Source organism: Tinamus guttatus, unplaced genomic scaffold (assembly GCF_059628265.1).
Source record: "Tinamus guttatus ecotype Peru unplaced genomic scaffold, ASM5962826v1 Tinamus_guttatus_pri_ptg000033l, whole genome shotgun sequence".
Lineage (NCBI taxonomy): Eukaryota > Metazoa > Chordata > Aves > Tinamiformes > Tinamidae > Tinamus > Tinamus guttatus.
This window is the reverse complement of record NW_028288567.1, coordinates 6,469,973-6,489,294: the sequence shown is the minus strand read 5'-3', so window position 1 is coordinate 6,489,294 and position 19,322 is coordinate 6,469,973. Positions and strand designations below refer to the sequence as shown.

The 19,322-nt window shown below is 44.4% G+C and overlaps 1 protein-coding gene across 1 annotated transcript; it reads right to left on the bottom strand.

Annotated features, from left to right (window-relative positions):
• Window positions 1-8,206: 8,206 nt before the first annotated feature.
• On the bottom strand, window positions 8,207-19,047 carry EPHX1 (epoxide hydrolase 1). Its single transcript, XM_010226538.2, has 8 exons — window positions 18,845-19,047; window positions 16,786-16,966; window positions 15,079-15,306; window positions 14,286-14,415; window positions 13,604-13,818; window positions 11,161-11,269; window positions 10,076-10,201; window positions 8,207-8,600 (listed from the first exon to the last, which is right to left on the bottom strand). Exons 1-8 carry the CDS (start codon window positions 19,025-19,027, stop codon window positions 8,375-8,377), a joined length of 1,398 nt encoding a protein of 465 aa, XP_010224840.2. The 5' UTR covers window positions 19,028-19,047; the 3' UTR covers window positions 8,207-8,374.
• Window positions 19,048-19,322: the final 275 nt, after the last annotated feature.

Below are 19,322 nucleotides of genomic sequence, written 5' to 3'. Positions count from 1 at the left end.
TCTTGCAGGGCTGTCTCTGGCACCCTGCGCACCGCCTTCTGCATGGGCATAGATAACATCAAGGGAGGAGACCTGCCCCGACACGCGACGGCCCCTGCAGAGCTCCGATACGCATGACGACAGGACCCTCCTTTTAGCTGGGGGTAGGTGAGACTCCTGGCTCCTCAGAGATAAGAGGGACGTCCGGTCTGCTCTAGCAGGGCATGGGTGGTTGTTGCAGGTCAGCAGGTCTCACAGTACCGTGACCGTAGTATCCTTAGCGGTGGTGTGTGCTGCCTTGGAATCCGAATGGCCATTTCAGCTGGGGCTCTAGGCAAAATTAATCATGGTGGGCTCTGTTTGCCGCTCTCAGAGTTTGCAGGGCTGTGAGATGAGGAGACGGAGCCTCCTTCCTTATTAACTAGATCAGAAATATGTGGCTGCTGTAACTCGCTCTATGCCGCAGGGCCCCGTCTTGTGCAGGCATCTGCGGGATCGGCGCCCACCTCCTGCTGTGCTAACTGAGGAAGCAAATAAATGAGTCAGCTTGCCCTGGTTACACTGCTGCCACTGAGGGGTTTTAAGCTTTGTGACATAAGTTACTTTTTTGAGCAAGTGGCTGCTACGAGATTCACATGTCGCGTCAAGGACAAAGTGTTTGGTTAGTGGATTTCCGTCCTGCGCTTGTCTGCTTGGTGCTTGGGAGGCTGCTGAGCCTTGGTAACAGCTCCTGATTGCTGGCATAAACTCAGGATAGACAGCAGCACTGAACTTGAATAAACCTACCTCGAGACATGCTCATGTGCCTCAGATAGCAGAATATGGAAAACCCATTAGGTAATGGAAAGTTGTATCTGGCTAAACAGGCCTTGCTGGCGTTTGTAGAGGCCATTAACATGTCTGATGTGGAAACCACCTGCGTATTTCACCTAGCGTGCAGCAGCAGCTCTCGTACCCCACTGGGCTCTGCTGGAAGTGAACTACCCACCCCCCAGTAGTTAAAATGTTGGGTCAAGAACTGGTGTAGTCGCACCATGGTTGGGTAAAGGCTGGGATCATCAGATAGTAAATGAGCACAAGAGCTCTGGGTCTAGCAACACGCAAAGTAAAGGCTGCTCTCCGCCTCGCTCTTTTGTGCCTGCTTCCCTAGTACCCTTGGGTCTCCTCGGCTCAGAGCTGGAAGTAATTAAGAAACTGCACTGGCTCTGGTTCATTCTTTCATGCTGGTGGATGTCTCCGAGAGGATAAAATTAGATCAGCAGGAACAACTCCTTGCATTCCTCACTGAGCCTTAGAGAAAAGCTGAGGGATGGAAGCTTCGACAAATGTGGATGTTGGCTGCGCTGAATTTGAAATTCATATTTAAAGCCATTGCACATTCTTCACTATGCTTTTTATAAATCTTCTGGCAGGAAGCCTAAGCAAATGGCCCAGCTGGAGTTGCTGATCGTAGCTCCTAGAAGCCATATTTGCTGCGATCCAGCGCCTGCTGCTTTCCTCGCACTGCTCAGTTGGGACGGCATCACCTTTCCCTCTCCCTTGAGTCTGCTAGGTCCCTACTATCAAGCGGCCACCAGCTCTGGGAGCAGCGCCGACCCCATGGAATGCGAATCCGAGGCAAACGTGATGTTCACACGTGAGCACACACTACGTGTCGGCTGTGCCGGGATCCCCATGGCACAACCAAGGACAGTCTCTTCAAAGCTGAAGAGCAGAGCCCCTGGGATACTCGTACAATGTAGTGCAATTCTGCAAAGGCACATTTTCTTCCAGGGAGAAGAAGATGCTGCATTATAGGCTGAGACTCCCCCAAACTTGCTCGCTTAGATCCTGCCTCGCTCTGCGCCAGTCTGGGCAGGCGCCCAGGAGCAGCCGTCCCAGGTTCACCTCCTCCCGCCCTGCGACCGCCTGTCCTCAACACCCAAAGATGGACGTTTCTCACTTGCATCAGGTGCGCCCATTCCTGCCTTGCCTTGAGCTTTTCCCATGTCCCAAGCCAAGAGCAGAACTCTGTCCCAGCTGTTTCCACGTGATTCAGCATTAGCCCAGCTCTCTGCAGAAATCCAGTTCCCAGCTCTGCTTGCCCGTAGATACTAACAGCACAACTAGAAGCTTTCTCACATATAACCTACAAATGGCTCATGTATCCAAGTTTGACATGTTTCTCTTTTATGCTTCTCAGGGATATTGAATTGTCCTAGGAGCACCAGAGGATCCCAGAGGCATCTTCTCCAGGCTCTTCACAAAAACAAGGTGAAAAGCACAGGAAGATTTGGAGAGGAGGAAAATCTTCCTGCCACCAAAATGAATATAACAAGTCCCTTCAGCACAGAGAAAAGATGCTGTTTATTGTCTCCAAACTGTACCAAGGTAAGGAAATATGTATTTTTAATTCCATGTGGCAGCAAGGTTCATAGATTTCTAGAGGACACATGTCCATATTTCTCAAATGGCCTCAGAGATTCCTTCTCCAATCTGGACGGGACTTTCAGAGTGTTTCTGCTTGTCACCTGTCTGTAACAGCTGCAAGTGCCTGTTTCAGATATTTCAGAATTGAAGAACTTTGTTTTTTTTCTGCTCTGAGGACAGCTGTCTGTCAGATCAAACCAGAGAGGGAATGACTGGAAGCAGGGGCACTGAAAATTATCTGCTGGGTCATTATAATAGACATTCTCCCCTCTCATTTTCCAGCTCTTGCATTACCTCCTGGCTCTTGCTGTATATCTGACATCTAATTGATCACAGCATCTGAGCTGCTAGTGCATCTTCCAAATGTTTGTGCTCACACACAGAGTTCTTGAATTATCTTGATTTGTCTTGTGTCAGTTACAGACTGTAAACATTTACTGTTTGGAGAAGATAGGAATTAACATCACCTCTCTTTCTATTGAATATTCTATTTTTTTTTTGTTTGTTTTTCTGAAACAAAGAATGGGTCCTCATGAAGTAGCTGGTATGGTCTATGAAGTGGCTTCTCCCTATTTAGTATCTCCACTACTATTCTCTTCCACACAGGAGCCTGCAATCCCTGGTACAGTGACTCTGGATTCCTGGCTGACAGCAAGCACCACCGCTTTCCTGGGGGAAAACTTGCTGTCTGCTGCAGAAGTTTGTTTCTGGCCTTCCTAAGGAAGTTCTACTCTAGCACTTTGCAATGTAAATTCCCCTCTTAAGACCAACTTTTATGGCCAGTGAAAAATAATGTTCTGTGGCATTAGATAAGAATTTTGCTGACTTCATGAACTAAATATATTTCCAGCTTCCATTTCGGATAGAGTTCTCTCTCCATTAAAGTTCTGTCTTGGAAATATCCAGAACTATGGATAGTTTGATAGTTTTTGATAGAGTTTTCTCCAAGTGTGATTAAATTAAGATCTTTTTGTGTATCAAAAAGACCTCGTTTTGCTCCTATGGGTTTGTGCAGAAAAGGTTCTCCTTGTCATTCTCCAGTGCCAGCAGTGTTGTCTGCCAGATGATTATAATCATTTTGCCATAGTCCCCTTGAGACCTGCACTGACCTGCTGCAAGATAGACATTCAGAAGATTCAGTACAAGGTATTTGTTTGCAAAAATGTCTAAAATAACGCAGAGAGAGCCCAGGAGGGGGGAGAAGTTTTCACATCCATTTCTAAATTGAGTAGTTAAATACTGGTAGATAGTTGATAGCAACATTGAGGCAATATCCTCCAAAATAATCACTGAAATGGAGTCCAAGAAATCTCAGGTATGATATATCGTAGGGTATTACTGAAAGTAGAGTCAGGATTTGTTGCTGGCTCGCACCGTTACTCTTGTATGGAGTTGCATCTTGGTAGTTGTGGAACTCTCAGTTGTACACAGCAGCGAGACAAAACAGAAAAGGCCAAGGCTGGGCAAGAAAGTTACGTGAGTGGCTTAGAAGGCAGCTACTTGTCCTGCCTCTCAGATCTTTCTGAGACCAAAAAGAATGCAAGATAAATGCATTTTTTTCAAACATTTCCTCTCCGTTCTATGTGAATTTTTTTCCATGCATTTAGAGTTGTTCTAGAAGATTTGGCTTTCCTGCTTGATTAGCTTTATTACAGCTGATCTCCTGAAATGTAAAGCACCAACTTGCTTTTCTTCAAGTGAAAGTTCTATGTCAGACCTTACCTCGAATTCTAAAATCATTATTAAAAAAAAAAAAAAAAAGCTTAAGGCAAATCAGCAGTATATTGATTTTGTGGTTTTTTTTTTTTTTTCCCTAAATCTGTAGACACAAGGACATAAAGCTAGAAGCTGTCTCCACGGAGAAAAACAGAGAAGGAAATGATTTGAAGAATTTGTGAGCTGCGTGCGTAGGACTTTTTTATGACAGAGTTTTTGCTTTAGAGAATGGAGTGGGCTTGTCTTGTTCTGCTCTATATTTGATGTCTGTGGTTTCCAAATTACTCTTAAGACAGAAAAGAATCATTCCAGTCTCAAGGGACCAGAAATCAGAATCTGCTTATGTAGAGGGAAGAAAAGGGCAAAAACTGAGAAATAAATCAGTTGTGTGCTGATTAGGAGCTAGGAGGAATCACATAAGCAATCGTTTCTGCTGCTTAGCTTAACATGGGAGAGAGGCGAGGTGCTGCGGTTCGCAGAACTGATCCTGTCTGTGTGCGGCAGGGCGCCGGCTCCTCGGGGGTGGCTGGATCTCTGGGCAGGTTACTCAATCCCTCCTTGTCTCTGTTTGCCCTCAAACCTTAAGAATCTCTTCCAGTCACTGCGGAAGGCTCCCTGTTAGCTGGGCAAGGCCCTCCAGGCTCCCTCAGCAGAGGAAGACGCTTCGCGTACAGCCGAGCCGTGCGTCGTGGTTGGGTTTGCAGGCACCGTTCTCTGCACAGGGCCGCATCGGCACCGCTCGCCGGCACTGCTTTGAACCTCTGCTGCTGGAGGCGTTCTTTTCCCTTCACAAAGCTGGAAATTCAACATTTACATAGGAAAATCTGATGTATTGTCCCTCCTGTTCCCAACATGGCAGACATCTGGACTTGGAGAGAGCACAAGACCCTGAAGATGTTTTCTTAACATCTTAAAATCCAGTCTGGAAGGTATTTTAAAGACTAGAGTTTGGGCTACATCTAGCAGGGGGAAAGACCTGTCACTCAGCGCAGCTCAGCTCGTAAGTACCAGTCTCCAGAAGACAAGTGACAATTGTAATGGGGCTAATTCCCTAGGCAGCGTTGGCATAACACCATCAGGCTGTCTGGCACTGCGAGGATATTTCTTCCATGTAAGAAAACTAATCCTAAGCAAGACAGGTTTAGTGTGAGTTATGCTCTTTAAAGTGCTATTGCAGCAAGTAAAACAAGTGGCATCGTTTCTCAGTGTTTTAAAATAAGCAAGCCTCAAATCAATATGGATTTATTCTTGTCTCTTCCTACAGTACCCAGCAGGGCCTTTCTGTTCCAAACTCTTTCAGGAAAAAAAAATGTATCTTCAAGTAATGCGCTTTATATCATGTAAAACAGAATGTGCATCCAGTCATCCAGCTTGAAGGGGTGTATTTCTGTCACAAACCAGTTGGGGGCTGGGAGGCGGAGGGGGCAGTTCTATTTATTTTCAGTGACATCGCTGTGGTTTTGACCCTTTTACCCTGACTCTTCATAGGCCATAACTGGCTAATTAAAAGCATGGTTAAGGTCAGCTACTTCTGTTTTCAGTGCAGCAGAAGAGCCTGTTTGGGAGCGGCTTAAGGAGGAATGGCTTTTAGGACAGCAACTTCCTTAAGCAGGGACGTAGGTCAAGAACTTCTCCTTGAGCAATATCAAATACTTTGCGCAGTGAAGCATCGTGAGATTCTGGGTTCTCTCAAAGGCCACAGTGACTCCTCTAGAGAATGCCGCTCTCCAGAAGCAGCCTGGGCAGCCCAACAGCAGCAGAGCACTTGGCCTTGATCATAGAAACTTAAGGTCTCTGTAGGTGCCTGTAGATCCAGGTGATGAGAACCAGCTGCTGCTCACTGTAGGCTCAGGGTTCGAGACGTATGACATCAGGTTTCAGAAGACCTTAGCTGTTCACTTACATTTTTAAGCTTCTAAAGCCTGTAACTTTTATGTCCAGATTTCTCCAGATGGGGGCTAATCAGGTCCATTTTCATGTTGTATTTAGTGTCTCACCGCTATTTCTTGTGCTCAGTAAAATCTGGCAGCACGGACAGCTCGCGCGTAGGAAGCTGAAGCGCGCTCACCTGCGGTGCCGAACGCAGCAGGCACGCGCACCTACTGTCGTTATCATCCCGTCTCCAATTGCTGAGTGCTCTGAAGGGTGTTTAAAGATAGAAAGTTGGTTCTTTCAGCAGCACTCACCCATGCCCGGCCTAGAACGGCCACTGTAACACGGGGAGGCTGATGGGAGTCCAAACGGGCTTCCCTTCACCGAGGCTGAGCCCTTGCAAGGGGACCTGCTCTAGCAAGGGGCTGAAAACACGTTGAGCCTTTCACTCGCTCCTGGAAAGGGGTCTGGCAGGTATCACATAGCGAACCGCCTTCCTCCTGACTTATCTGTGCTGTGATGGAGGAGTCTCCAGGGAAGTATTCATTTGTATTAGCACATGGCAGTGCTCCCCAGCCCCGCAGAAGCTGCTTGCATGTGCATTAACGATGAGAGGGGTTGACCTCCAGCTCTGAAACAGAAGGGCACGCGGGGGATAGAAGCTCAGCAAGAACAAACAACCAGCAACCAAGGGCTTGTGCAAGAGAGCAGGGCTGTGCCTGCAACCAGCTCCAGCACACAGAGGTGACCCCATTTCCCCCGAACAAACAACTTTCTTCATCCTTACCCTGAAACAAGTTCTCAGGGGGTGGAAAGTTTCTTTTAGACCGAGTGACTAGCTCTGCATTTTCTTTCTGTCTGCTCAGAGCAGACTGGCCTAAACCACAAAATATTTTGCCAGTGAGAACACAGAAGTTCTGACTGATGGAAGCAGTTAAAAGTAAATGTGGAGTTAGTGCTCACTGCTAACCTGGGGGCAGTCAGCACTCGGCTGTCTTAAAGCCCTCATGTTCAGCTTGAAGGTCTAGGAAACAGTGCAGTCAACTCATGTAGGGAGGCCCAAGAGCTGCTTTGCGGGCACAGAAGAGGCAGGGAAAGGCAGAGAGCTCTCACCTCTGCTCAGAAAGCGGGTCAGTGATGGCGCAGTCCCTCTGCCCCGTAGTTTTCTGCCGTGGTGCAGCTGGCGGCTGCGAGTGGGGCATGGCAATTCCGGCGTGCCCAGGAGCAGTGCCAGCTCCCCTCCTGCCAAGCAAACTGGGTGGCAGCAGCGAGTCAAACACCCTGTGGAACGCAGCAGGGCTCTGCACGGGCGCGACGGCTGGTTAACAGCTTCCATTTCAATTCATAGTGTAAAATAATATTAATCCATGCAAGTGTTGGTGATGGTTTATGTTTCTCTGTGCTTGCAGAGGTAAGGAAGATTATTAGAAGTGATTGGAGAACAAAATCATACGAAAAATCCGTCATCTGGACATAGTTTAAGAATGTTTGAAGCTCAGCTGCACACCCTAGGGACTCTTGCTGGCAAAAATGTACAGTCCTTCAAATTCAATTTTCTTTGAGCAGTTTGCCTTCAGTCTGACCTTTGTAAAAGAGACTTGAGTAATTTTAAAATTGACAGCTATCTATCTGCTGTCACTAAGTGAAATCTCAGGCATTCCAAGGTTTAAAAGAAATACACGCAGACAGTTTTGATGCAAGTTTCTTTTAATTTCAGATTAATGCAGTTTTCCGTCTCTTATAAGAGGTGTTTATGCTACCCTGCAGAAGCAGTGCAAAGCTGTGGTGCCTTGAGCCTTTCCAGGGCTGTGGTTTTGGCTGTTAAGAGCATGAGCTCCGTGCAGAGGGAGCTTGGGCTGTAAGCACTCTGGCCTGAGCTCCGGGAGGTGCCTGTGGCTCGGAGCTGCCTAGCAGCCGGGAAGCAGCGGAACACAGGGCCTGGAAGAGCAGGACAGCCGTGGGACTAGTTGGAGAGGTGCTGTGGGTAAATGCTGGTTGTTACTCAGTGCACTTGTTTGAGTTCTTCTCCCCATCGCTTGCCTGGAATCGTGCCCATGCACCAGCTCAAGCTCCCTGTTGCAGTGAGGACAGCCCTTTCATAACAGCCAAACCGAGCATGAGTTGTCTTAATGACTATTTTTCAACTTCAAAGTACTATAGTATAGAACAGATTTTGGAAGTCTGTGCTTACTAAATGTCTTCATGCTCTACTCTTAGCCTAGCCGAAAGAGTTAAAAAAAAAAAAAAAAACAGTAAGAAAAGAAACAACAGTAAGGCCCAAAGGCAGTATCTTATTTAGCTACCCTGCATTCTGCTTGCTGCCCATTCTCACATGTGGTCAAGCATAAGATGTGATCACATAGGTCATAGCAAACTTGCCTACTCTCCCTCAGGGGAGTTACTCTCCTTTCTTTTTCCAAAGTTGCTGTTTCTCTACTTTTCCAACAAATTGCAGAACATCTTCAGCCAGAAGCACTGGTTCCTCCAGCGCTGCAAAGTGGCCCCCTCGAGGCATGTAGTGGAAGGAGACCACGTTGGGGTACTTCTTGCGGGCCCAGGCCTGGGGTGTGTGCATGAGCTCATTGGGGAAGGAGGCAATGCCAGTAGGAACATGCACAGGGAGCCTGCAAGAGAAGAAAAGAGTATTTCAAATGTTTAATTCAGCAAGCAAGGCGATGCTCCTTGGAAATTGTGTTCTCCAATGCCTGGACACACTGCTTAGGCAATTAAAAGGTGATTTCCATATCCAAAATTTGTACACTAGACAACACTGCAGTTGTAGTTACAGTTTTTGCACAAGTTTCAAGACATCTGTACAAGGACTTTAAGACATTAGTGGTGCAAGTACAAAAGTTAGAACTCGAGGAAGGGGTGGGTATCACATTTCCTCATGCTGCACGCAGGGATCAAGAGTTAGGAATTGAGAGAAAAGCAACTAATTGACAAGGACTGGTAAGAGAGATTTACTGCGAAGATTACAACTAAAGCACGTTAAGCCTGTCAGAGCAATGGGAGGGTAGGGTAGGGGAGGGATTATCTTGAGCTGCTGCAAGAAGGGTAGGACGAGAGGGGAAAAAAAGGCAGTAAAAAGTAAATCTGACCAGAGAAAACATTTTGAACTGTGAACCTATGCCCTGCAAAGTAGTACCCACAGACAAAAGCTCTTGCTTGCAACTTGCACGAATATACTCCACTGAGTACGGGCAGGGGGAGAGAAGCAACAGGCTTTGAGGAGAAAATATCATATAAAGCAGTCCTTAACACGGTAACAAAAGGTCTAAATATCCCATACACATAAGCAGCATTATCAGAGGTGGTAGACTTTGTAAGGCACACAAGTGGTTGGGCACATGTACACTAGAGTCTGAAAACCAGGTACCCAGGTTCACCCTAGTCTTTGAGACTCTCCAGATGTGCAGAAGCCCATATGTCTCATGTCAGTTAGGCACAAACGGCACACCATCCTGCCTATGGCGTGGCCACAACAGCTTAAACAACCGAGTAGTTTCTCAGGAGCCTCATTTCCCAGCTAAACTCACCCAGCAGTGAGCTGTGGCTGCAGATACCTCATAGTAGGGTTAAACCTCCACTCCTACCCCAGCTGACACAAGTGCATGCAACCAAGCTGCAGCCAGAAGCGCTCCGGCACAGCAGGAAGAGCAGCTTGGCTTTCAGAGGGTGCAGAGTTTGTCCATATACTGAAGGTCCAAAACAGAGGACTTAAATCCTTCCCAGGAAGAGGCAATCTGTTTCCAGAACAGGGACATCCCTACATGAACGTAAACTTGGAATACATGGATCAGCCACAGCTAACTTAGCATGTGAAATAAACTCCTGGACTGCTTGCACTTGCGCTATCTTTATTTGGCTAAGCCCAGAGTGGGATGTCCTTAAGCTGTCTTGTTTGAGCCAGTGCTCCTTACTGCTCGTTTGTGATTCTTACATGTGTCCAAGCACAACCCTGCACATCACCCAGGAGCACTGTACTGTGAGAGAACAGCATGATGCATCATTGCAGCATTCAGAAATTTGCAGAAAGACCTATCAGCCACCAAAAGATTAAGTTCAAGGCAAAATATTTCATGAAGAAACTACTTACTTTTCGTGTTTCTGTGTGCCTATGCCCTTCTGCAAAATTTCTTTATAGAAACGCATTGAGGAAACTATGCAGCCTGATACCCAGTAGATCATTATATTGGTGAGCAGGTCATCCATTGTAAACTTCCTGGAAAAGGTCAGCCCAGAGAGATTGCTCAGTTAAGACTAAACACCGTTTCATATTTCTTTGGCAAGGACTTGACTCTCTGGTTTGGTTGTGCGAAGAAATTATTAAAGCAAAATTAGTTGAACAGAAACCCCACTGATAAGGAAAACAGTTGAGTGATGGTGGGTATTACTTCTACTTCCTGCTTCTTTCTTCTGTGTCAGTGGCCAAATCAGTATGTTCAGACACAGGCTGGAAAGTGACATTTAAACTTGCACCCCACAGGTGCTTTATGCTCCAGCATAGCTGGCTATACTGTCCCTGCACTGGTGGGTAGGAGAAGAGCACATGGAACAGCTTGTGGCATTTATTATTCATAATCCCAAATGCTACCATAAGCTTTCCCTAGAGACATTGCAGGAACTTCACCAACCTATTCCACAAATAGTGCATTTTCTTCATATTAAATCACTAGCTGCAAGCAGTGGAAACGTGCTAATGAAAGCAATTTTCACTGGACATTTTCCTAACATGACTCTGTTCTGTCACATACCTCAGCAGTTTTCGAAGGGGACATCAAAATCTAATTTCTGCCTCAAACTAGGAGTGACTTAGCAAACATTAGGTAGATGAAGTAATACTGATTAATCAAGTACACAGAATTAAGTATCAGTATTAAAATGAATCATGAGCTCTATTTCCCAGCTTTTTAATATAGAGCACATCTTCATTGTTCCGACCAAATGAGGTTCTTCCACCTAAATTAGCTTTTTTAATCCCCAGAAGTTACAGGACGTATCTCTTCTAGGGGATCAAGGTGGGAATGGAGTAGTCAACCCTCAAAATCTATTTGCTCCTCTGTGTTGTGCAGTCCAACAGTGTCTTGTTTTGGTTGCGACAGGCTCCTTGCAAGATGGGAGTAGCCAAAATAGGCACTTATTTAGCTATGACTTAGGGCTTGGTCGTTCAAAAGTGCTTACTTCTCCAGTCCTCCATCCTCTAAATTACAGAATTCAGGATCAGTCCAAGTAGAAAACTTCTCCAAGATGTAGCTAGCCAGTCCTACTGGAGAGTCATTCAAACCACAGCCTGAAAAAGAGGAGGAAAATTTAACTAAAATTAGAATATCCTGCTATTGACCTCAAGACTGTTTTAGAAGCTGCCATTTTAATACAGAGCAGACAGCTTGTTATGAAGCTGTTCCAGCAGTTGTGTTAAATGCAGGAAAAAAAAAAGTATTAGAACAAGTCAGAAACGTTTATTGTTGAATCATAAACTGATAGTATCTGCAAACCAGGAGCTTCCATATTAGCTCACACAGTATGTTTTTTTTAAAGTGATGTAACACTATTGGATTTCTGCTGGCCTTTTTTTTTCTTTTAGTGAGCTAATAAGATTATCTTAGTGTGCCAAGTAAGATTTGCTTCCATTAATGTGGAAGCTGTCATGTATTAACAGCATTACAGGACCAAACTCCATATGCCTACATATGTAAGAAGAGACGAGGAAAATTTCCGTCATTATCTGGTGGAAAACCTTTTCAGGGATTATTAGAAAGTCATTAAGGACAAGCAAGGCTTTATTAAAAGGTTCATCCTGCGCATTAGAAATAGCCAACTGCCTAATGTGGAACAACGCTTAATATACCTTTGGTCATCTGTTTTGTTCACCCAGAAGACCCACACCTGCTCTTGGAGCTTTGCTAATACAGCCTAGTGCTGTCAAATGCAGGCACCATAAATCATCCCAGCTGCTCAGTTCTGGCCTAGGAAAAATTCTTCCTAAAGAAGACAGCGTGTTTAAGTCCCATCCATGCATCCCCCCGTCCTCACTCTGTGGTGCCCCACAGTACAGCCAGCACAATTTCATTGATAGTTACAAACTAAATGTGCATTCCAGTTATCAAATAATTAACATTTATAACTGAAAAACCAAATGTAACAAAAAGTTATATTTAGCATGCCCTCCAGATCTGCAGAACTAGACAAGCAATAACCAGTTCTCATACTGTGAAGGAAATGAGGAAGAGTGCATCAGTTTACAGATTGGAAAAACTGACACTGATCCAAACAGCACTTCTAACAGTGCAGGCAAATTCCCAGACTTCTCAATCAACTGAAAGTGAACCCAACACTCCCTGTGAGTTTCCCAGGGAATAAGCATAAAATCAGATTCACAGAAGCCAATTTGATCAAAAGCCAACGCTGAAGCAATCGGGAGCACGCTGTCAGCCAGAAGGCAGAGACGACTTCCGTGCCGAGGATCCTGCTTTTGCTGATCGCCGGCGGCTCTCCTGCCATATCGCCTTACTTGCAAGGTGGCCTTTTCCCAGCAGAAGCCTCGCGAAGGTGCTGGCAGCCTCTCTGGCCTTGCCTCTGCCACCTACGCTCTGCTCTCTTCTGCAGAGCCCTCCCTTCTGCCATGCTCCTCTCTCCTTCCTCCTCCAAGTTGCAGGAGTGCTCCTGCTTCAGCTCCCAAAATTTGAACTCACTGCTGCTTCACAGTCTGTGCAGTCCGCCCTGACAAACCACAGATGACTGGTGGGGACAAGAATCAGCCAGAAAGCCACAGCAAAAGGAGCAAAGCTGGGTCTAGCCATCTGTCACCCACAGCTTCCCTATCTTTTCTTGAAGCATACAAGGAATTGACAGACTAGAATTTTTCAGAGACCACAACTCAAAGCAAGCCAAATTACTTAAAATTGATTTAGTTATCATTTTCTGAACTAAGAAAATAGTTTATTTTCCTGTGTGATCAAACCCCAGTGAGTTTAGTGCTGCACTAAACCAAGATATATTCACTATTCTTGAATCAGTTGTCTAGCAAAGAGAGAAAACTAAATTTGATTTACTTTTCAGGTAAGATATATTCACTATTCTTGAATCAGTTGTCTAGCAAAGAGAGAAAACTAAATTTGATTTACTTTTCAGGTATTATTATCCCTATAAATGATCTAGCTTGTATACTGAGACATCTAAAAGCCTCTTAGAGTTTACATTATTTAAATGTGATCCATTCTCTGGGAAGAAATTATTCTCAGCATAGCTGATGTGTTTGAAGTGGAATTGTGGTCCCTGGTGAAGTGGAAAAGTATTATATAAACTCTTTTATTTATGAAAACTGAAAATTAGGTCAGCAGCATTTAGAGAATGCCAGGCACATGGCCATACACTCAGTTGTGGTGTGCAGATTTACCATTTCACACAAGAAACAAGTTAAATACTACACACAGATACATATTCTTTTCTGATTTGTACAGGAGATGAGCATATCTTTAAAAATTTCAAACTTTCCTACTTCAATCGGGGGGGAGAAAAAAAAGATTTTCTATACCTTTTAAGCAATGTGTCTTGTTTCTAGAAAGGAAAAGTACAATTAAAATCAACAATTCTGAGCTCAGAAAGCTTTGTTTGTTCACTTTACCAACAGTATCAGGCTTTGTAGCCTGTATGTGAGCGTAGCCAGACTCCCTCAAGATCCTGTAGACTCCTTTTTCCAAGAAGGGATACATCCGCTTAACATCTTCATCCTGGAATCCAAAGAGCCCTGGAAGATAACATCCCAGCAGAACGGAGAGCACATGACTGAATCCTAGTCTTGTAACTGAGGCTAAATTTAAGTGAAGGCCTTTCAGATTGCTAAAAACAAAACCAGAAAAGAAAGCACACAATTCAATAAAAATCTGACTCTAAAATTGTTTAAAATGTTATTAACTGAAGAGATATACTTAAATTCTGCTCCTCTGAATACATTGTTGCTCATTGTCTTAGCTGTACTTTGTTGTCTAGCTTTTCATGTGAAAACAAGCCAAAGGGGCAACTGCCAGTAATCAGCACATCACTATGCCACCAATCCTCCTTTCACTACAAACACTGGTCCCACTCCAGACTTGGTCTGCAGCCATCACGAAAGTGCTACGCAGCAATTGTCTTTTTGGAAGAAGTTCTGTATCACTGTGTAGTACTGAGCACTGAAGACAGAAACTGCACAATGCTCATGAGGACTTAGACAGGAACTCTGAGGTGCATGAGCAATACTTTGCTATTTAGAGAATAAAACAGCTTTGCATGCCAATCATTCAGCAGTGTGCCAAAGAGCTACTCACTTGGGAGCAATCTGGGCCAGATTGGTGCAGATGAGCCCACCCCAGTCACCACCTTGTGCGTAGAACTCACTGAATCCCAGTCTGAGCATCAGTTCATAGAAGACAGAAGCAGCACTTACAGAATTAAAGTCTGTTAGAAAAGAAAAAAACATACTGCATTAACTCCTGCTGTGCATTTATTCTCCCAGGAAAGGCAATAGCCAAGTTTGTAAGAAGCTACAAGTCTTCCTGGCTAGCGAGGCCCTCGCCAGGCCAAGGTAAGGTCCAGAGAAGGAGCAAAAGCAGGAGGAGAGTCCAGTGCTCATTAGGGGCTGCTCCTCTAGCCCCAACAGATCTCCAGGCGCCTGCCCCACGGCGGGGTGGCTGCTCTCCCGGGCACCCAGGACTGTACTCCGGCTGATGTGCCCAGCAGTGCTGACATTGCCCTGGCAACATGTTGCTGTTCTGCCTGCCGTAAGCGGTGCCAGTTTAACGACAGCTGGAAACCCGAAGTGACAACCAGTAACGTGATCCTCAATGAACGTGGCCCGCTTCCAGCATACACACAAGCAGCCCTGCCAAATCAGAACCATGGAAGTAGGGAAGAGCAAAGCCAACCCCTCCTCCATCCCACAGAGCCGTCACCTACACACGCAGGTACGAAGCTCAGTGACACCCTAAATGCTACTAAGCTCAGATTTTCCACATTGGGAAAATGAGAGGAACCAGGAGGGGATGTTCTGCTGCTAGGGGCTGCTCTGTCGCCTTGAGATCAAGGGCTGTTTAAAGCCTAGCTTCTTCCCACACATCCTACCTTTCTTGTGAGGGGCTTCCGAGAAGCCGTAGCCAGGGATAGATGGGCAAATGACTTCAAAAACGTGCTCATCGCTGAGGCCGTGGCTAGCGGGGTCTGTCAGAAGTGGAATAATCTTGTAAAACTCATAAAATGAGCCTGGCCAACCATGAACCATTAATAATGGCTTTGCAGACTGGCCTTCCGGCAGGCGAGGAGGCTTTACGTGAATGAAATGGATATCGATACCTGTTAAAATAAATAAATAAATAAATAACATGCCCAATTTTACCATGACACTGAAACCAATCACAGAATAGAGGGGAGTTGGAAGCCTTCTGGTGACTATGCAAACACCCTGCACCTCCGGATCCATTTACCCAAGGAACTTAAAGTACTTTATAAAGGGCAATTAAGCACCACAGCAGCCAAAAGAGGTAGACATATTTCTGTTTTAGACTAAATAGGCAAATTAAGGCCTAGAAGTGAAGCAATCCACTAATGGTAACACAGTGACTCACGCAGCCAAAAAGGCAGAAGAGACAATTACATCATTTATTCCAAGTGGCTGAATATCGGATGCCCTTAAATTTCACTGAAATATTCCTACGCAGAGCCTACCACAGCTTTGTTTCCTAAAAGACATGCAATTATGGCTTGAAGGCATTGAGAAGCCATTACAGCCAGCAGCAGCTTGTTTCAGGGGAAGTTAATCACTTTCCTTGTTTTGCGCAAGCCTTCTTTTACATTTGAACATGTCTGGCTTCTGTCTCCACCATTGATCCTAATCTTGCAGCAAAAGGAATTTTAAAAAGCCTTCAGTAAGCATTCCCTCCCTGTGGAGGCCTCCTGCAATCAAGTTATACATCTTAACTTTTGATAAGCTAATCAAGGATTTGAAAAAAAAAAAAAAAAAAAACTTGCTAAAGGAGATTTAGCTTAGCTTGATTTTATAGTTCTTTTCTATCTTTGTCTAGAGTGTTCAGTGCCTTCAACCATACTCTAGAGCCATTCCCATCACTATTAAGTGAAAAAGTAAGAACGGCAGTTGTATTTCCTGTATGAGCTGTACGATATATAAGCAGCGTCACTCTGGGAGTTCCTGGTGAGCTGCTTATCCTCAGAGCTGCTCAAGGCTCTGCTTTCCACCATACAGTAGTGGAAATTCGCTCTAGCAGTGGGGCTTGCATGCCTCACTTTTTGATGCATATACAAACACTTCTGACTTGCAGCAGCTCCAGCTCACCAACAACCCCAGCCTTTCTCACTGACTGAGATTTCCCCATCCTTATTTAGTCCTGTGAACTTCTGTAATCTCTCAGAAATGTTCAGTGCTGACAGAAGTTAAGAATCTGACCTTTCACATGTTAACTTTGTCTTATCATGGCCTTTGTGCCAAAGCCAAAACCTCTCTCCATATTGTTATCTCCAGGCATTGCCCGCAGCATCCTTTTCCTTTCTCCTGTCTCAGACAATACACCCTTCATCTTTTTTTTTTTTTTTTTGGGGAGGACTTCGCATTTTGTCTTGTCTGACACTGTTGCTTATGTTAAAATGAAACCTTGATGTCTACCTGCTATGTAGGGGATTCCACATGTCCTTCCTTTTCCTAAATATTTCAGGTATGACAAGAGAGTTTCTCACCTATGCCGCAGCATTCATATCACTGAGACCTCTTATAGACAAGATTATGATCATTGCTTATTTTTAATGGAAAAAGCCACACACCTTGAATCTTAGTTTTGAAGTGTGGGTATTTATTGAGAACCTCAACTTGTTTCTTCCAGTTGAACTGATTTTTCCAGTAAGAGACAACCTTCCTGAGATATACTGAATTAATCCCATATTGGAAGCAACTGTTCTCCAGTGGCTCAGTGAATCGAGCTTGGTCAAGTCTCCTAAATAAGTCCTAAAGGCAAAAACAAAGAAGGAAAGAGACGTTACAAGCATTTATGTCTGCCAGCTTGTGCTTTATTTACTGTGCAGGCTTTTTGGTTATTCCCAAGTGAAATCATTCCAAATCCATCCATTCCAATTCCTGCTCTCCTCTACAAGCCCTCCTTGCTCTCCTATTTACAGCTGCCACACTCTCCCAGTCTTTGTTCAACAACGTTGACCTGTTTGCAAGGCTGATAGCCACAGAGATAATTTTTTCTAATCCTTCTAACAGAACCCAAAACCAACAGGCAGCTACAAAGAAGCTTGCTTATGATACTCATCTCCTCCATCACATGGTTACTCTTCTAGCTAACCAGAGGATATGGCATCTTGCAGAGTGATTACCAAAAGTGCTAAAGTGGCTTCAAACCCACTAAAAGTTAAAGTAAAGGTAAAGTTTCTTTACCTTTCCATGGTGCTTTGTTCCCCAGGCTACCATTGATGCATGAATCTGGCTCAGACCTTTTGCTCTCCTTCCCAACCCAACAGGCTGGGTGTCTTCACTGGTAAACACACCACTAGATTTCACATAGCCAAAGTTGGTGAAATGAGCCTTGGAGTGAAAGTTTCCACCTCTAGAACAACTCTTGAAGTGACTGTGGTAATGCCCTTTAACAGTTTACAGGTGAGGTGGCAAATTCAGTCCAAAATCGCTCTCAAGGAAGGACAGCCAAGAGCCCCTTCCTAGTGCAAACAGAATCACAGGATAGCTGGGAGTAGAAGGGATTTCTGGAGATCCTGTCCTCCCCTGCTCGAGCCTCTGTGAGGTTTAAACCAGAGCAGCATTTTTGAATATAGCTGTAAGGACAGCTCCTATATTGACTACATTGAGTTAGACGCATGCACTGCTCATGCAGTCTCAGACTAGGCAAGCTGGTGGCAGGGGAGCTAACCTTCCTTGGCACATTACATGAGAAAGCCACGCTGTCTTTAACCCTTGCTAATGTGGTTTAACCAAAAGCCTGGGTTTTAAACAAAGCTTTTAACATATTGGTACATACAGGCTGTTTTGTCCTTGCTCAGCAACTGTAAAAGCAACAAAAAAGTTTTATCTGATGTATGCTAGTATAACTTTAATCCCTAGTTTTTGTGAAAATTTATTTAGAAACAAGAGTTTACTAGTGATGGATGATGAGTCAATATTGTTGCAATACTACAATATAGTATTGTACATTTCAAAAAATCTGTAGGTTAGTATCTAACTTTCTGTGTGCAGTGTAAAGAGAAATTATATTTATTACAGATCAATGTCCATATCACTAAGGAGAACAAATGAAGCATTAAAAAAATGGAAAAAAAAAATCAGACTTCATAGAGGAAGCAATCCATTACAACTGACTAATACTGGCAATCTCATGAGTACTGTTTAAAACATTATTCCCAACAGGTCTAGGAGCTGCACAATCTCCGAATTAAACACATAATCAACAGCTTTGCTAGTTAACAAATTCTGCAACCTAAGTATTTTTTTCCATATTTATACTATAGTGTTAGTGCTGACCAAAGTATAAAATCAATCAGAGAAGAATTAGCATTTGAGCATTTAAAAGCTGCAGCAGTCTTTAGCCGCAGACTAAAGGCACTCAAGAAAACAAAATATTTGTATCTGCCTTTGAAAGAAATAAAGACACTATTATTACAATCTATACAGTCAGGCTTAGCAAGGGCTCTCTACCTATCCAAACCTATCTCTAAACTAACAGAAAATCACTTCCCACTCCCGCCTGTTGGCGATTCCTTGTTTTAACAAATGTAGTTATTGGTTCAGTTTAAAAACTACTTTCAAGCAAGTTCTACATTTACTTGGCCATTTCACACTTCTCTCTCCCCCGTACAGAAATTTGCTTACGCTCAGCTCTTCCTCTGTAGTTTCCACTTTAAACGGTCGAATAGTTGCATCTTCAGCGTCAGGCTTTTGTCCCTTGCCCCACCATCCCTCTTTAAAGGGTAATGTCTCTTCTTTCTTCTTGGAAAGGAAGTAGTAGTAGATGACTGTTCCCGCAATCAGTGTCACAAGTATGTCAAGCAGCATAATGCCTGCAGAAGAAGAACCAAAGGCTGGTGAACCTAATTGGATAGGTCAGAGGCATGCAACATACTACAAAAATACAAAAGCTTACTCACTTTTTAAGATAGGATTTGATCTACACGTTTAAGTTTCACTGATCACACTCAGGACATCAATAAGTTGCATCAATAAGACATTAGATCAATAGGTTGCGTTAGCAAAATATTGATTACATCATTCATTTTTGCATCGCAGATGCTGCGTGCCCTATGTTGGTGGTGGCATTTTGTTGTCACAAGTCACAAATTGACATCTCTAG

Coding starts and splice junctions, on each gene's coding strand:
- EPHX1 (XM_010226538.2), bottom strand. CDS start 19,027: ATGCTGCTTGACATACTTGTGACACTGATTGCGGGAACAGTCATCTAC. Junction 16,967..18,844: donor CTACAGAGGAAGAGCTGAGC/GTAAGCAAATTT, acceptor TTTTGCCTTTAG/GACTTATTTAGGAGACTTGA. Junction 15,307..16,785: donor CTTCAAAACTAAGATTCAAG/GTGTGTGGCTTT, acceptor TTATTTTAACAG/GTATCGATATCCATTTCATT.